The sequence below is a fragment of the Cetorhinus maximus genome, chromosome 4, assembly GCF_964194155.1.
Source record: "Cetorhinus maximus chromosome 4, sCetMax3.hap1.1, whole genome shotgun sequence".
NCBI classification, from domain to species: domain Eukaryota; kingdom Metazoa; phylum Chordata; class Chondrichthyes; order Lamniformes; family Cetorhinidae; genus Cetorhinus; species Cetorhinus maximus.
Window position 1 is genome coordinate 96,869,626 of NC_135882.1, and position 17,129 is coordinate 96,886,754.

Here is a 17,129-nt window from a genome sequence, read left to right on the forward strand (position 1 = left end):
TCTTCATCTTTGTACCTCCTCATATAGGTGAACATGAATTAAAAACCTAACTAAAGAATTAGAAATATAACACCAGAAAACAATTAATTTGTCACCTTGTAATATGTTGAGGTTTGTGGTGTAGTTCATGGAGACCTTTCTTCTCACTTCACCCCCACGCTTGTAGCAGAGTGACCAACTGTCCCATTTTTTTATGGGATCATCATCCCTTAATTTCACTTATAGTCCTGCACCCCTTATTGTTGCTTCCTGTGACTGTATTTGCCCCATTTTTTAGTTATTTGCACAATCACGCTCCTGCCGTCGGACACAAGGTGGTGTTGGAATGGAGCCCTCAGAGAAGCATGCACGGCTGCCATCGCTATGGGGAGGGTGGGGGCAGTGTGCAACATGAAGCAGCATGTGCAGCCATCCTGGGCCATGAAGCTTCACTGAGCCTTGTGTCACTGGAATATGGAGAACTTGACTGAAATCAAGATATTTAAATGAAATAATAAAATTTTTACCAACCACTTTAAAGCACAGATTTTAATAGTTTGAGAAGCACTTTGGAAGCTTGTTAAGGTGATTTTCCCCCCAGACCCGCTCTCATGGAAATCAGCCCCCTGCTTTCATTGCCACCGAGATTCCCACACCACTACCCTGCCACTAGCACATCTCCACTCAATGACAGTGCCATAACACGCCCACCACCCCTGTCCGTTTCCCTTATTTTGAGTTGGTCACCCTGGCTTGCGAAGTGGTGCCCCTTGAGCTTATGTATAACCAATTGTCTCTGCCTATTAGAAAGAGATGCCCATGATCCTTTTTGGATTATGGCTAATTACCTGTGGTGTTGGATCTTACAATGTACCAGTTTATTTTTCTTTTTCAGTTTTGTACTATCCAAGATTTTTCAGTCTAATGCGAGTCACTTTATCTTAATTTTTCTTCCTCTTTTTTCTTCCCTCCTTTCCTGGAGACTTTTTTTGGGGTTCCATGGACAGTAGCAGTATGTGAGTAGCCAGTCTTCATGTGTGAGCCAAGATGGTTCACACCTTGTTTAACTGTGGAGTGTATCCCAACAAAGCAGTCTTATTCCCATTATTTCAATTGTTATTATGCGTTAAATGTTACTGCTGACTATATTTAGCTGCTCATTTAAAAAAAGTAGCATTTCAATCTTCACATCCAAAGTATTGATGATGTTCTGCTATATTTTGACTTGAAGTTACCTGTAAAATGGGAGGGTGTTGTAAATACAATCTAGTGGCAAGTTTATATCCATTTACCAAAAGCATAGTAACTTTTTCATCATTTTGTTTTTAATATTTTTAAATTATAGGTTTGAATTCTGTGAGCCAGTGTTTGTGGTTGGGAACTGCTTGGATGTTTTGTCGGACAATCTTCAGTATGACCGTGTTTATTGCGGAGCTGGAGTTCAAAAGGATCATGAGAATTACATGAAAATCTTTCTGAAAATTGGTGGAATTCTTGTTATGCCAATGGACGATCAGGTACTGTTGCCCTTTAAAGCAATGTTCAATGATTTATTAATTCATTTTATTGGCTCTCATTCATTCAGCTTCTAACATAAATTAGTATCCATAAAAATCAGCCAAAGCCTATTGTCTGTGAGACCTGAGTTCAAATCCAGCCCAAAATAATGGATTGAAAGTTGCCTTTGAAAGGAATGAATGTAAAATGACTTTTAGCAGCCATAAACTAATTTCTAATGGGCATGGCAGAATTGGGAAGTGTTCTATTTCCCACCACTAATATTCCTCGCCTTGAGTACAAACATATTTTGCAAACTGTAGCCTTGACTTGATGTCTTTTTCATTTTCTTCCTCATCTCAAATGCATGCTGCATTCTGACCTAGATCCTAAATGCTTCTGTATTCCTTTTTCTCCCTGTTGTCACCAGTATCTTGCTGCTGTTATCTACCTTGAAAACGCCTTGTGGGTAGAAATTTGCATCTGGCAGTGCTGCAAAACGAGCAGTATTGGATTGGCCGCCCATAATACACAGCGCATGATGTTCAATCGCATTGACTGCAATAGAACTGAATATCAGGCACTGTGTTTAACAGGCAGCCAATCCAATACTGTATATTTTACGCCATTGCCTGAGACAAATTGCTAGCCCCAAATGTTTCCTTTTTCTTCAATTTGATTACTTAGCTGCTTGTCTTGCATTTTTGCTGCATTTGTGTGCAGACTGAATTTGAGGGAACCTTTCTTGTTTTTCACAGCCTTCTTTTGACTGACTTTATTAGCTTATTTTAGTTATTGAATCTGCTAGTCTTTTAGTTTTAGATGCCTTTTACTGAATATCTCTGCCCACAGTTATTCAAAGTGACTGTTGTATTGAGACACAAATATGAATAATGCGTGATGAGAGTCTTTATTTAAGCAGTAGGAGAAAGGTATTCTTATGGAAAATATAGGTTCTTTGGATACACTTTTTTCTTGCTGTCCAGTGAACCTTCATAAAGTTGAGGCTGTAGGAATAATGCTTTGGTTCAACGATGAACTTCCTGTGCAAAATAAGACATTTTTGTGCAATTATGTTGTTTTAGTACTTAGCAGCCTAGAATTTTCAATATGCGCTCCGATCCCAAATAGCCTTCCATTTCCTCATTCTGCTTTCTCTCTTCTCATCCTTTTTTCTTCCATCAGCTTCCCTTGTATAATTCATTTTTAAGCCTGCATTATTGTACCATGTCAATTTTCTCACCTTGGAAACTGAAGCTTCTTGGAACACAAAATGAACACTGTGACTTGTTATTCAAATTGCCATACAGTTTATATTCTCTGATCTCGAGTCACTTCAAACTTTAACTCATTCAAATAATTTTTAGGCCATTTTCTGAATGAGTTCTCTTGAACTATGGAGTCAAAGTATGAAAATCATATTGTAATTCACATAAATTGAGAAATAACATTGTTGAAAGTTATGAATTATACAAACTTGTCTGTTACTGAATTTGCACATTGTCCTTCATCTCTGGGTCTAACTTCAAATTGAATTCAACATTTACAAAATATAAGGCTTTCATCTACAGTGAGTTTGGGCAGTCTTCATTCAATCCTTAATTGATATAATTCTATAGAATAAGCCTGCCTATAATTTTATACCAATTAACATTAAACTTTCTGTCTATCCCTTGCCTAGATCACTGATTAGGAATTGTGTCGGGGCAGAAAATAATATTAATGAAATAGGACCTGCCATATCAGGTCCATGCTCTACTCTGGAGTACTTCAATTACTGTATCAAAGTGAAAAAGCACCCTTTACCTAAACACTGACATAAACATAAAAATTACCGCAGAATGTAGAAATCAGCATTATAAAACATTTTTACTCATTTACTTTAGCAGGACACAAGTGCTCTTGCCTCATCCTTTGCCTGAGAGCATGTCTTTTTTTTTTACTTCTCATTCACTTAGTTTTCATGACCTGTTAATTAATGCAACTGTCAGTATCCCAAGAGGCAGTCCATTGAGTTTGAAATATTGACATGGTAAATAACAATAGCAAACTATAGAGGTAGGCATGTGTATATTGTTGCAGAGTTCAAGATATCTATTGCCTAAATAAGTCTATAATTGCCAAAGATTTGTTCTGCATTCATAAGTACCCAGAAAAAAGACGGAGTTTCGTGACGGGCACTATTTTTAAGGCAGAGGCGGATAGATTCTTGGTAACCAAGGGAGGTGGTGATAGGTTATCGGGGGTAGACGGGATGCAGATTTGAGCTTACTATCAGATCAGCCATGATCTTATTAAATGGCGGAGCAGGCTCGAGGGGCCAAATGGCCTACTCCTACTCCTTGTTCGTATGTACTAATAGCATGTCTTTAATAGCTGATAGCAAAGCAATTGTATTTGCTGTGTCCTAAATGGGATTAATATGTGCCTCTGTTTATGGCCCTCTTATCAGTGAAAAATGTATCCTGTACAAAATACAATGTCTTCTACAGATTGTAGAATCACTTATCCAGTGCCATCCTTCTTTACAGCTTACTCAGATAATACGCACAGGACAAAACACATGGGAAACCAAAAACATATTGGCTGTTTCATTTGCTCCTCTTATCCAACCAAACAGATCTGATTGCTTCAAATCAGAGAATGTAAAACTACGTAAGTATTCAAAATCCTTATTTTAAACAAAAAATATTAGTTGAGCTAGCTAATATTTTGCTGTTCAAGCAATAGGTGCATGAAGAATGAATGTTTTATCAATAATAGGACCTCCTGCCCCATACAATTGCACAGACTCTATGTTTTAAAGTTTAAATTCTCACTCCATCATTATAACGATTTTAGCACCACGGGTGAACTACTGTTCCTTGCAACAAGGTGGATAACATATTGGATAAGATATCTTCTATTTTTGTCAATCATTTCAATATGCCCACTGCGTTGCTGACATCACCCATCACTTCTAACAAAAGCTCCAATGGATACAAATATAACTGGGGGCAGGGTGTAGCAGTCACTGTCAATTTTTTATTCAGAAATCAATGAAATGATAGTGAAAGGTTGCAGTTACTGGGTTCATAATTTTACTGAAAATAACTTTATTCATTCACTTAATTTATTTGTTCATAGTAAATTAAATTTACAAGTCTAAACTTTTAATTTTTGGTAGACATATTAAGATTGTTTGCGTTTTCTTTTAAGATATTTATTAAAAATGAATAATTAATTATCTCCCACCTTAAATGTAACTAGCAATATTTTCCTTGGTACTCAATTGTTTTCTCTCACAATGGGAATAATTATTTAACTTTTTTATTGCCATGATGCAAACTGGTATAGGCATCGGTCTAAGTTCCGTTATTATCAAAACCCCAGTGATCTTATTTATATTGTATTTTAGACTGAATAAGTTTAACACTGGAAAAATGATCATTCAACTGTATTTTAAGTGATTTAACTTTTTTCTGTTTGTAATTCTTTTTGTAAACCCAAATTAACCTTTGTTAGGATTACAGTGGAGTTTTTAAATTAAAATTATGGTGATTCTTTTAGCAATTGCAATTTATTTGCTTTATAATAATGTTACGTGTTTTGGCAAAATCATTAATGCAGCAAACTTTGCACTAAAAATGACCGATAGATGTTCGGTCCTCCATTTACATTTAACAATGCAGTCTAACAGTAATGTTCAACCTTTTGATGCTTTACTATCGTGAATCATTTTTGTGCCATGATAATAGAATTAATAATATGTAGACAACAATGGTTTTTTTTGAAATTACACTCCTCAATTTGGTCCTCCTATAACCTCTGTCACATCTGGAAACTACATTTGTGTATTTCAATTTGCGTTTTTTTTTAAAATAAAGTGTGACTTTCCTCCTGATTGCCATTTTCAGCATTGTGTGTTGACTGTAAGTTATATCGGGGTCAGTTCCCACTTGGCACAGTTGGGAAAATTGGTCACAAGTTGTGTTTAAAATTGTGCTGGTTAGTTTAAAGCTCAAATTTCCACTAAAATATATTTTCATAATTACAATCATAAAATATTCCATGATCTAGCACAATTGATCAGTACAATAAAAGTAATTGTTTTTCTTTGCATTAAAAAAAATTCTTGATATATTTCAGTGCTAACCTGATGTAGTTTTATTAATCCAATTGAAAAAGGTTCTATCACAAAAAATAAGCATTGTTAATAAGTGTTTAGTCCTCCATCTGTGAGTAACTTGATTTTAAATCACTGGAAGTAACTGTTTTTAAAAAAAAAACTACATTTCCTAGTTTCATAGGCATACACCAATCAGCTTCTTAATAAATTAAATATTTCTTAATAAGCAAAAACTTATGAAATATGTTTACTAATGCCTGTGTGACAAGGTGCCAAGTTCAAATTGAAGCCCATCCTTGAACAATGGCAATTGGCAGAAACTCAGTATCCTCCTCATTTCAATCTCTGGTGTGTCCAGATTTGTGTCAGGGCCAGCTTCAGAAGATATGATTATTAAACCAGCATTAAAGATTGCAGAAACTTTTTAAGTTTAACGTTACTTGCATTTAAAATTTCCATTTTGTTTTGCACTAGTTTGGCCAATTGACCCTGGTTGTACTGATAATACAAGCAGAAACTCTACCATATCATGTGTAAATGGCTTAACTGAACAAATGGAGCCAAAAAATAGACCTAATCAGGAGGCCAGCTAGTTCATGTATATTTTTGAATGGGTAATTGAAAGCAAGGTTATTGTAGGGCCTTCATCAGCAATGCTCATGCACAACATTATATAAAGTTTAATACTAAACAGAAAATTTACAGCACAGAAGGAGGCTATTTGGAATATTGTGCCTGTGCTGGCTGAAAAAGAGCTATTCAGTTTAATCCTATTCTTGGTCCGTGGCCCTGAAGGTTACACCACTTGATTGCATTCCAAGATTTTAAAAAAATATATAAATAAGTTTTCTGCCTTGACTATTCTTTCAGGCAGTGCGTTCGAGACCCCAAACACCCTTTGGGTGAAAAGAATTTCCGCTCAACTCCCCTCAAATGCACCTGACAATGACTTTAGGTCGATGCCCCCTGGTTATTGACCTCTCTACTAAGGGAAATTAGTCCTTCCTATCCACTCTATCTTGGCACCAGGCCCCCACCTTCCCCCAACCCCCCCAAACATAAATTTGTACATCTCAATGAAATCTCCCCATAACCTCCTTTGTTCCAAAGGAAACAATCCCAGCCAATCCATTTTTTTTCTCATAGCATTCCTGACAACATCCTCGTAAATCTCCTTTGTACCTTTTCTAGTGTAATGCTGTGATCAGAACTGTGTGCAATACTCTGGCTGTGGTCTAACTATTGTTTTGAATAGTTCTCTTGTAAACTCCCTGCTCATATAGTCCTACACCTCAATAAAAGAAAGCATCCATGTGCCTTCTTAACCACCTTATTTGCCTGTCTTGTTACCTTCAAGGATCTGTGAACATGCCCTCCAAGATCACACTTTCCCTACACTTCTGAGCATCCTGCCATTTCTTGTGTATTAAATAAAAACAGGAAATGCTGGAAATACTCAGCAGGTCAGGCATTTGAGGTGAAGCACTAGTTGCACCATGCTGTCCCGAAAATGACCCATTTATTCCTATTCTGTTTTCTGTCTGTTACCTAATTCTCAATCCATGTTAATATATTTTCACCAATTCCATGAGCCCTAATTTTGTGAAAAAGCCTATTGTGTGGCATCTTATCAAATGCCTTCTGAAAATTCAAATAGACTCACCCATTGGTCCCTGCTTATCTGCCCATCAATCAGACCCTCAAACTCGATCTTTCCCTTTCTTAAAACCATGTTGACTCCAAGTGTCTTGTTACTGCATCCTTAATAATAGTTTCTAGCATTTTCCCTACTACTAACTGGCCTGTAGTTCCATGTTTTTGTTCTCCTTCCTTTCTTGAACAGCAGGATTGCATTTTGTTACATTCCAACCCAAGGCAACAGTTCTAGAATTTAGAGAATTCTGGAAGATCAAAACCAATGCATCCAGTATCTCTACAGTCAACTCTTTTAAACTCTTAAGGTGTAGGCCATCAGATCCAGGGGATTTGTCAGGCATTAGTCCCATTAATTTCTCCAATACTTTACCTTTTCAAACATTAACTTCTTTAATTTTCTTGCTTTAATTAGATCTCTGCTTCCCTACCATTTCCAATACACCTTGTATGTTCTTTGCCTGTTTTCACAGTAAAAAACATTATGGAGAGAGTTTTCACTCCAAAGAGTGAGTGGGTTTGGGAGCAGTTGGATAGGTTAAAAACACTGAAATGGACATCACATCAGAAAGCTCTGGCCGCAGGGGACCCATCAGTGACACCACTCCGGCTTGGGAGTTGTTGGTAGTGCTGATCCGTGCCAATGCTGCACAGAAGAGGTTTGCCATCCAGTGCAGAAAGAGGATGAATGATTTCATCTGTGCTGCATGGGTAAGGCAACCATCTCAATACTCTAAACTCTCTCACTCACAAGGCCATCACACATTCACTGGCATCTCTCACTGCTGCTTTAAGGGACACCACTCTCTCTCTCACATCTCCATTTGGCCTGATCTCCTCTGGAGACTGCCTCCTTAGCCCTCACCCTCTTGAGGCCACTTGCACAGATCAACAAGTGTCCCCACACACACCTTGGGATACCCCCCTTCTCCAGTACAGCCCTAGCCCTGCAGCCTCTTCCCTTGCCTGAGGTCACTTCTTCTCTTTCCCCAAGCAAGCCATAGCCTTGAAACTGTTGAAAAGCCACCCCTGCCTTACAGCTGGTCTCATAAGTAGAGACCTGTCCATGAGCACCCCCTAAAAGTGATGTGCTGCCTCTGAAGCCTAGTGTTGATGACCATGAGTGCTGCCCGAAGCAAGGTAGGCAAACCAGTCTCAGTTCCAATTCAGGTGCAGCTCGCCAGGTGCACGCCTCATATGTTCAGTTGTGAAACACATCGACCTGCAATCTTGCCGAGGTGCCCGGATGATCCAGCTTGGGGGAATGATTCCGGCAAGTAGGGCTTATAATGATATGCAGGTGTATTAAAATGGAGTTCCTGGCGTGCGGCGGTGGGAAATACGCCCCGACATTGATGGGCAGAGTGAACGATTGCAAACTGGTTTCCTGACGGTGTGAAACCGATTTTTGGCCGTCTTTGGACTTCTGATGAATTTGTCCTGCATCAGTCCAGCCTCCCTGAGATCTTACAACCCTTGAATTGATTTACCAGCTGATTGCTTGCAGACTATGACTATCCGCTTTTAAAATCTGGCTAATGACACCCATGAGGAACCTTGGCAATAAAGCCCAGGAATGCTCCAATTGTATAGCAGTTTGCTCAATGGCAAATGATCAGGAAGCTGAAGATGCACTTCAGGTGTTTGGAAAGATCAGGAGACATCTTGAGAATGTTCATGGTGTGCTGCATTCTGCAGAATATTACCCGCTGGCATCGGGCGTCAAGGCAGGCGTGAACGGACAATGGTGGGAAGGCCAAAAATTGATTTCATGCCGTCATGAAACCAGTTTGCAATCATCCATGCTGTCTTCATTATGGCAAAGTTGCACCCATCTGTCAGCTATATATTGAACTCACTTGACCCCTAACGCAAAACAACACTGCAATCAACAAATTATCCCTTTCACAGATAGCCATAGCTCAGCTTAGAGTCCTGTCTTACCATTCATCATAAGGCCACTTGCTAGGCAGCAAGCAAAAGTGGCAAGATGGAAAGTGGTGCAAACAAATAATTTTTGTGACTCAAAAATTAAATAGAAGAACAATATAACATGCAACACAGTGTTGTGCAATTAGAAGCCTTGACCTTTTTCTACTGCTCCTATGTGGTATAACCCCAATGGCTTCAGCAGAGGTAGAAGCAGGTTGCTTAACCCTGCTCTGACTACTGAGATGCTTTTGGCAGACATGCTCTGGGTTTTGGAGCCAATGAGGGCCCTGCATAAAAATGCCCCACCTGCTCCTGTACAGGGGCAAACTTGGCCATTGGGACAGAAGGCAATGTGACTGAGGCTGTGATGGGGGTGCCATTTGGTGAGATGTGAAAGCACATTGAACAATGACATTGCTCCCATGCCCCCATCACCACCATTATCACCTCTTCCCTCTCGTGGCCCAATTACCACCCAATGAACTGAGGAACACTTAGCTGCACATCAATGGGATGCTGAAGGGCCACGTCTAGGTTTTTGATCTATCCTATTTAAGGTACTATTCAGAGTGTGCAACTCAATGATGAAGGTCAGCATGCACTCACTTGATTGCCACATTTGATGCTCTTTGCAAGTGGCTACTCTGTCCATGGATGTAACAACATTACGGATACCTGCAACATTATGCCACTCATGCTTGAGACTCCCCCAGATCCTCCACAAGCATGCACAGTGTGGCTGGAAAAACCTGCCAATACCTCAGGTTTTTTTTTTGTTTGCTGCTGTTTGAATTATCCACTTTGTCGGCAGCCCCCAAGGTTCAGCATTTAAAGCCAGCTGAACAAAGCTTGACACATCCACCATCACAGACTCGCCACTTCTGTTCTTGTTTCCACCATCTGCTGTTACCTACTTGTGATGTATGCGACACCCAGGTGAAAACACACTGATCTGTCTTAATAGTCCTACCAAATTTAGTGTATCTAAGCTGGTGCATGGTCTGCATGAGTCTTGTGATGGCACACCCTCAGAGTGACTGACCGATCTCTGAGGAGCCTTTGTCATCCTCCTGCACCATCTCCTGTGGGATACTTGATGGGCTGATGGAAGCTTAAATGCGTGAATTAGAACTGCCAAGGTAAAAAGGTGTCAAGTCAACATTGTGCACATAATCATATTTCACTGGCTGCTGACATCAGATCAACAGGAGTGTCATATGCCATGTCGTATGATATTTAATTCTGTTAGCTGAAAGGCCTCCATCTATCCATCTCTAATGGTCCAGGCACACCAAGACTCCGATTATTTCCAGGGCTGCCTCCTCTGCAGCTATCAACATGGGGATGGCTGCAGAGCCACCTCCAGATCTCTGCCCCTGAGCTTTCCCCCAAGCAGAGAATGAAGGGACCTATAAATAAGAGTAATGGAATGTATCAAACAAGTGGTTGAACAATGTTTGTTAAAAGTGATTGAGGGAGAGGTGTGATATTGCATTATGACGATGGTGAATGCCAGTCAGATAGTATTTCGCTGCAGGCCCTTGCACATTGTAGCATCATGACTAGGGAGGCATCTGCGAACCGAGGAGAAGCCTTGTCATGTTGGGAATCTATGAGTACTGTTTTTTTGACTCAGTCTCTGCCTCCAGAAAATTGTGACTGCATTATATGAGGTTGTAGCAATGGAATTTCAGGTGTGGAGATGTCACCATACTTAGTCGGAACAAAGGAACAGCTGGAGACAATGGCAGGCCTAGTCAAAGAAACTGAGTATTTTGGACTTAACATAAATGAGGTAAAGACCAACATTATGGCTCTAAATGGCAATGGCAAAGAGCAGATTGGTAGCTCTAAGTTAGAAGCAGTGGACAAATTTAAGTGCCTTTGCTCAATGATAAACATCAAAGTTGCATCCAAGAAAAAAATCCAGGTCAAGTTAACTACGTCACGAGGCATGCCAATTGATTTGAGTAATATCTGGAAGTCCAAAAGCATCAGCATGAATCTGGAAAACGTCTAGTTCAGTCAGTAATGTGGAGTGTTGCACTCTGTGGATGTGAGAGTGACTCTGAAAAAAGAAAATGAGAATAGGATTATAGGTTTTGAAATGTGGATGTGGTGAAGGATGCTCAGAATCAGCTGGATGATCAGAAAGATAAATGAGTGGGTTAGATCAAAAGTAGAAGTTCAGGAATCAAAAGGCTAACTAAGGACAGTTGGAGAGAGAAAGATAGCCAAGTATGGTTGTTGGAAATGAAGACCCAACAGCGTTGCCCTGTCAGCAACTGAAGGAGAAATGGAGGGTAAAAATAGAAAATGAAGAAGAAAAATCAGATGGGTGGACAACATTGAAACATCAATTGAGGGAAGCTTGAAGAAAGCCAGAGAAGAAGCAAGATGATGCCAACAGCCTCACAAAGGCTATGATGAAAAAGAATGAAAGTATGTTAGTAGTAGATGGTCAGGTGGGGATGTATAGAAGTGTATAGGCAGAAGGTGGATGCACCTGCATGGTAAATTGGTGTGAGGAGTGATGTGGTAGGCTTGGGAGGGCAGAATAATGGGGTTGGGTGATATGTACATCTGGCTGTAGTTGAATGTGAATGCACTCCCTCTTTCTGCCTTGATTAGTAATTTAAACCACTTCTGGCACTGTGTTGAGGAGCATGGCACCCTATTGATACTGCTAAGCTCCTCAGCAATCTCCAGCTACATCTTTCCTTGCTGTCTGAGGCTGGCTGCTGCTTCCCATTGGCAGAGTATTTCCCTGCAGGCCCTCGCACATTGCAGCATCATATCTAGGGAAGCATCCGTGAATTAAGACGCAGCCTTGTCACATTGGGAGTCCAGTGGTACTATTTATTTTCTGTTCCCCTGCCTTCACAATCTTACAACTGATCATGGCTATTTTAAATAGTTCACCTGAAGTAGGCTCATGCAGATCATTATTATGCTTGTTCATGCTTATTGGTCGGGAAACCCAGAAGTCAAATGCAAATGCAGTGGCTTGGTTAAAAAGCCACTGACGCAAGTGCTGCTGAAACTTCCAGAGTCCCCACTCTACCAGGCTCTTCTACTTCTGACAGGTCAAAAAGTTAAAATTTCCACCCAAATATTTTTGTTGTTTCTGCCTTTCATTTATACTTCTTCATAAATTCTCCTGTCTCTTTGAAAGCTCTTACAGTTTGTTTTTTAACATTTGTTAGTTTACTCTGATTCTATTTTTCTTCATCAGTTTCTTTGTCATCCTTTGCAAATTTTTTTTTAACCACATTCTTCTGCACCACCCACCCCCACCAATCTCCTGGCTCAAGTCCTCAGGCTTTCAGACTTGCTACCTATTTGAGTAAATCCAATATTATCCACGAGAGAAATGTATATTTGTTGAGAATTGTGATGTTTAAAAAATAGTTGTCATTGTTTATTTGCTGTTGTATCTTTAATATAATTTCCCAGTCTATTTTAGCCAACTTGTCCCTATGCCTCCATAATTGGCTTTGTTTAAATTTAATCTCATTTTTGGACTTAACCACGTTATTTCGAAATTATTAACATCATTATATTATGATCACTCTTCCTCAGAGGATCCTCTTCTGTAAGATTGCAAATTACTCCTGGCTCATTGCTCAATACTAGACCTAAAAATAGCCTGCTCCTTAGTTGGTTCCTTAACATATTGTTCTGGAAAACTGTCTTGAATGCATTCCATAAAATCATCATCCAGGCTCCTTTTAACGATTTGGTTTGCCCAGTCTATATAAAGATCAAAGACTCCACAATTACTTTATTACTCTTATTAAACCCTCCTTTCATTTCTTGTTTTTACTTTCTTTCCTCGCTATAATTGTTGTTGAGGGGTCTATAAACGATTTCCACTAGTGTTTTTTGCATTTGGTTTTGCATTTAGTTAGTCCTTGGTTCCAGCCATGCTGATTCTACTACTTGACTTCTTAGGCTAAGATCCTTTTTCCCTATTGTCTTTAGTTGACCCTTTATTATTGGGGCTATCCACCTCCTTTTCCATTTTGCCTAACTTTTCCAAAAGACAAGTACCCTGGAATATTTAATTCCTAACCTTGATAACCCTGCAAAAATATCTCGGTAACGGCTACTAGATCAAATCCATTTATTTCTATTTGTGCCATTAATTAATTTGTCTTAGTATAAATGTTTTGTGCGTTCAAGTATAGTGCTTTTAATCTTAACTTTTCACTATTCTTCCCCCAATATGGCCATTGTTACGAATGCTCTGCCCCTTCTTGACACAATCTGCTTGATTTTTGCCCAAATCTTTACTTTTCTCTTTAGACTTATAAATTTATCCTTATCTGAACTCTCCTGACCCTTATTAATTTAAAGCCCTATCTTCTCCCCTAGCTATTTGATTCAGCAGGACACCTAGTTTCAGCCTGGTATATCAGTATTGCATCTTAAATCTCTGCCCTCTGAGTAAGTAATGCAATTGAAAAATATATACACTTCTCACTTCAAAATGTGATGCTGTAGTTGGGCCAGGACTTCCAAGGAGTGGCAATCACAGTCAGATTGCCACTCCGCTCCTTTTTTACTTACACTAAAATGCTGCTGCACATTTCTCACCTGACCTACCAACTCGGGCGGGGTGAGAATAGTACAGTACAGTGGGTTCCCAAGGCCTTCAGTCGGGTGCAGTGGAATCAGATGAAAGAAAGCCACAGTCCCTTTTTTTAATGACACTTCCTGCCGCAAAGCAGGTAAGTTTTTAAAGGTCCCAGCCACTTGAGAAGCCAGGTTTGGGGGGTGGGTGGTCAGGAGGACCCAGTCAGATGTTGCGTGGGGTCGTTGCTATAGTTACCCAGGAGTTAGAAGTGGTTTTAATTCTTCTAACTTTTCCTGGGTAATGATTCTGTGAAGACTGTCAGAACCATCCAAAGTCTCCGATTTAAATTGGAGTATCAGATGCTTCCCTGTGCAGGGTAATTTACCCACTGGAAGTTTGAACTTCCATGGCCTTCCATGCGGTCTTTGCATGGGAACTTCTGGGGGGTCCACCAGTGCATCTTCTGGGGTACCTCCCAGGTATGCCCTCCCTTGGAGATCGGAAGTTATGGGCCATACACTTATCACTCCGAAAAGTGATGCTGTAATTGGCCAGCCACCCTCCGCATTCTATTCAAACCTGAACTGAGCTTCTGACTTCAAATCCCTCTGTCATAAAATTTGTGTACTTCAACCTTAATTACTTTTGGCTGCTTGTGACTCTCCCACAATCTTCTGTTAAAATCCTCACCTGTGCCATTGTCACTTCCGGATTTGGCTCTTCTATTGGCTGGCCTTCCAACCTGCTGCATCCTCAAACTTCAATTTGTCTGAAACATTATTGTCCATATTTCATTCCATGCTAAATCATGCTGCCCCATCACCGGTGCTTGGTAACCTATGTTGGCTTCTAGTCTCCCACTGAGAGTCAGATTTAAAAATCTCATCCTTGTGATTAAATCCCACCATGCCTTAACCGCACCTATCCCCACCACTGTAACCTTCCTCCTTTGAAATCTTCATAAATCAGACTCTGGCTTCCAATGACTCTTTTCCCCTGCCACATCATTGACAGCTGCACTTTTATTTAACACTTTCATTAAACAATAGAAAGTCATAGGGCAGAATTTTACATGCAGCGTGCAGGCGTGTGCCCGAAATGCCAGAAAGTAAAATGACACGCGATAACGTCGGGCGTGCGTCCCAACGTCATCGTGAACTCGTGCAATATTTCGTTCAGCTGGCGCGTGCCGGAGTCAACTGTGCGCCCACTGATAACTCAAAGGCCTAGTAAGGCCCTTAACAAAGTAATTGAGTTGAATTTTACACTGCCCGTCCAGCCTTACGGTTGGCGGGCAGGCGAAAAGGCCAAGCGGCCTTTACGTTTCTAGGAAACCTCATCCACGAGCGGGATGAGGTTTCCTGAAGCTAATACTAATTAAATAAAAACTTTCGAAAATAAAAACATGTCCCATCTCATGTGGCAGTCACATGAGGGGACATGTTTCATTTAATTTTTATTGTCTTTATAGTTATTTTTTTAAAAAGCGCTTCAATCTCCCTGAGGCAGCTCTGCACAGGCAGAGCTCAGCACTACCGCTCGCGATCCACGCAGGGTGGGCCTTAATTGACCCGCCCGCCGTGAAATCGCAGTGCGGAGTTGATCGTGGGCGGCGGTCAGCTCTGTGACCGCCCCTGCCTGCTCCCACCGAACCTGCCCAACGACTGGAAAATCCACTCCATGGTTGCTGTTTATAGTCACAAAATTGACTTTTATGGGATTTAAGGTTGTACTACTTAATTTGCTAAGAAACTTGAAGCCCTCAGGACAAAAACATCAAAATATAAAATAATTATTTTCGACGCTGAAGTGGTGCTTGGAAAACGATGCATGCTTTGTTGGATCCTACCAATCAATATTTACAACTGATTCTTATGGTTGGGTTGAGATTGTGTTAGACGTTAAAATTTAGAAAAAACTTAAGCAGGAAACCTGCCTGTTTTGTTGTTTTAATGGAGACGGGACAAGGGATGATTTCTCATCCCCTCTTAAATGGTATAAAACCCATCACATTTCTACTCTTTAGTTCTGAAGAAGAATCATACAGACTCAAAACATTAGCTGTTTCTCTCTCCTCAGATGCTGCCAGACCTGCTGAGTTTTCCAGCATTTTCTGTTTGTAATTCAGATGGTTTCTCATGTTAACTTCCAGGTTTAGGGGAAACCTGGCAGTTGAAAGGAGATGAGAATGGCTGAAAACGTGATCAAGTGCGTTTATGGCACAACTTATGGGCCAGGAGGAGCAGAGACCCAACAAGCTACTCAGTAAAACATATACACACCCACCATTTCCACCAACCACCCCCCGCCCCCCAACACCACCACCACAATCCCTGCTTGCCTCACCCGACCATCATCTGCCAACTGCTCACCACCACTGCCCCATCTGCTCACCACCACTCTCCCCTCAGCCCCCACCTAGACCTAACTGTTCTCCTTGATTGAAGCCTTGTGATGTAGGCTCCTCCCTGACCCAGAATAGCCCTCAAACCTGTCAATCAGGCTGCCTGTGTGCAGGGAACAAAAATAAAATAATTTAGAGGAGTCCTGCAGTTAAAAACTGTACAGTAGGCTGTTCAGGAAACCCATTTATTCATCTAGGCCCTCTGACCTCAGAACAAGCCCCGTGTATGGAATGTGCCTCCGGGCTAAAATCCAGACCTTTAGTGTTAAAATGTTGGGATCAAATGTCTTTGCATGTTTCCACTCCTTTTCCAAGAGCAGTCAGTGTATCTCCAGAAATTGCTGCTCTTTCTGCCTAGATTTAGCAGCCCAGGGTACTAAAAAGATCTCTCCTTGGTCAATTCCACTTCCTCCTCCTACAAGCTACCACTCTATAGTGATATTATTTGCAGACATGCAGTCAGTTTCTGTGTGTACACTGATACTAAGCTCTACTCTTCACTGCATTCCTTGACCACCTCTGAGCAATGTTTCCTCTGATTCCTGTTTGCTGTGTGCAACTGGCTGTTGTTGCACGGCACAGCTTAGAGGGAATATTGCCTTTAATATAAATTTACAATGAGCTAATTGAAGCCTGGAAACTGAAGCCATCAATTTTGCCCTCTGCTATTACTTTTCTCCCTTGCCATTGAATTCACCCCTTAACCACTTTCCTAAGAATATAGTAAGTTATCAAATCACTAACTAAGTACTTTATATAATATCCAGCTTGACTAAACTTAAATGTGTACTAATAAATAATTTTGAGCAAGTGCAAGATTTTTATGACAACATTTATAGTGGAAAGTGGTTGTGTAATCTTGCTGAGCTGTAACCGCAACCTGCCACACATCCCCAATACCACCACCAGCAGAACAATATAAATAGTGTGACAAGTTTATTTGGTCAATTTCCATTACAGACAGGAATTAGGAGCAG

The 17,129-nt window shown here is 40.5% G+C and overlaps 1 protein-coding gene across 5 annotated transcripts in view; it reads left to right on the forward strand.

The window, feature by feature from the left end:
* Window positions 1-17,129, forward strand: part of pcmtd1 (protein-L-isoaspartate (D-aspartate) O-methyltransferase domain containing 1) — an 84,222-nt gene that overhangs the window by 64,439 nt on the left and 2,654 nt on the right. For all 5 annotated transcript variants that reach the window (XM_078540532.1, XM_078540530.1, XM_078540533.1 and 2 more), the window contains 2 exons: window positions 1,325-1,496; window positions 4,008-4,131. In XM_078540532.1, coding sequence (XP_078396658.1) covers window positions 1,325-1,496; window positions 4,008-4,131 — 296 coding nt within the window. The remainder of the gene's footprint in view (window positions 1-1,324; window positions 1,497-4,007; window positions 4,132-17,129) is intronic.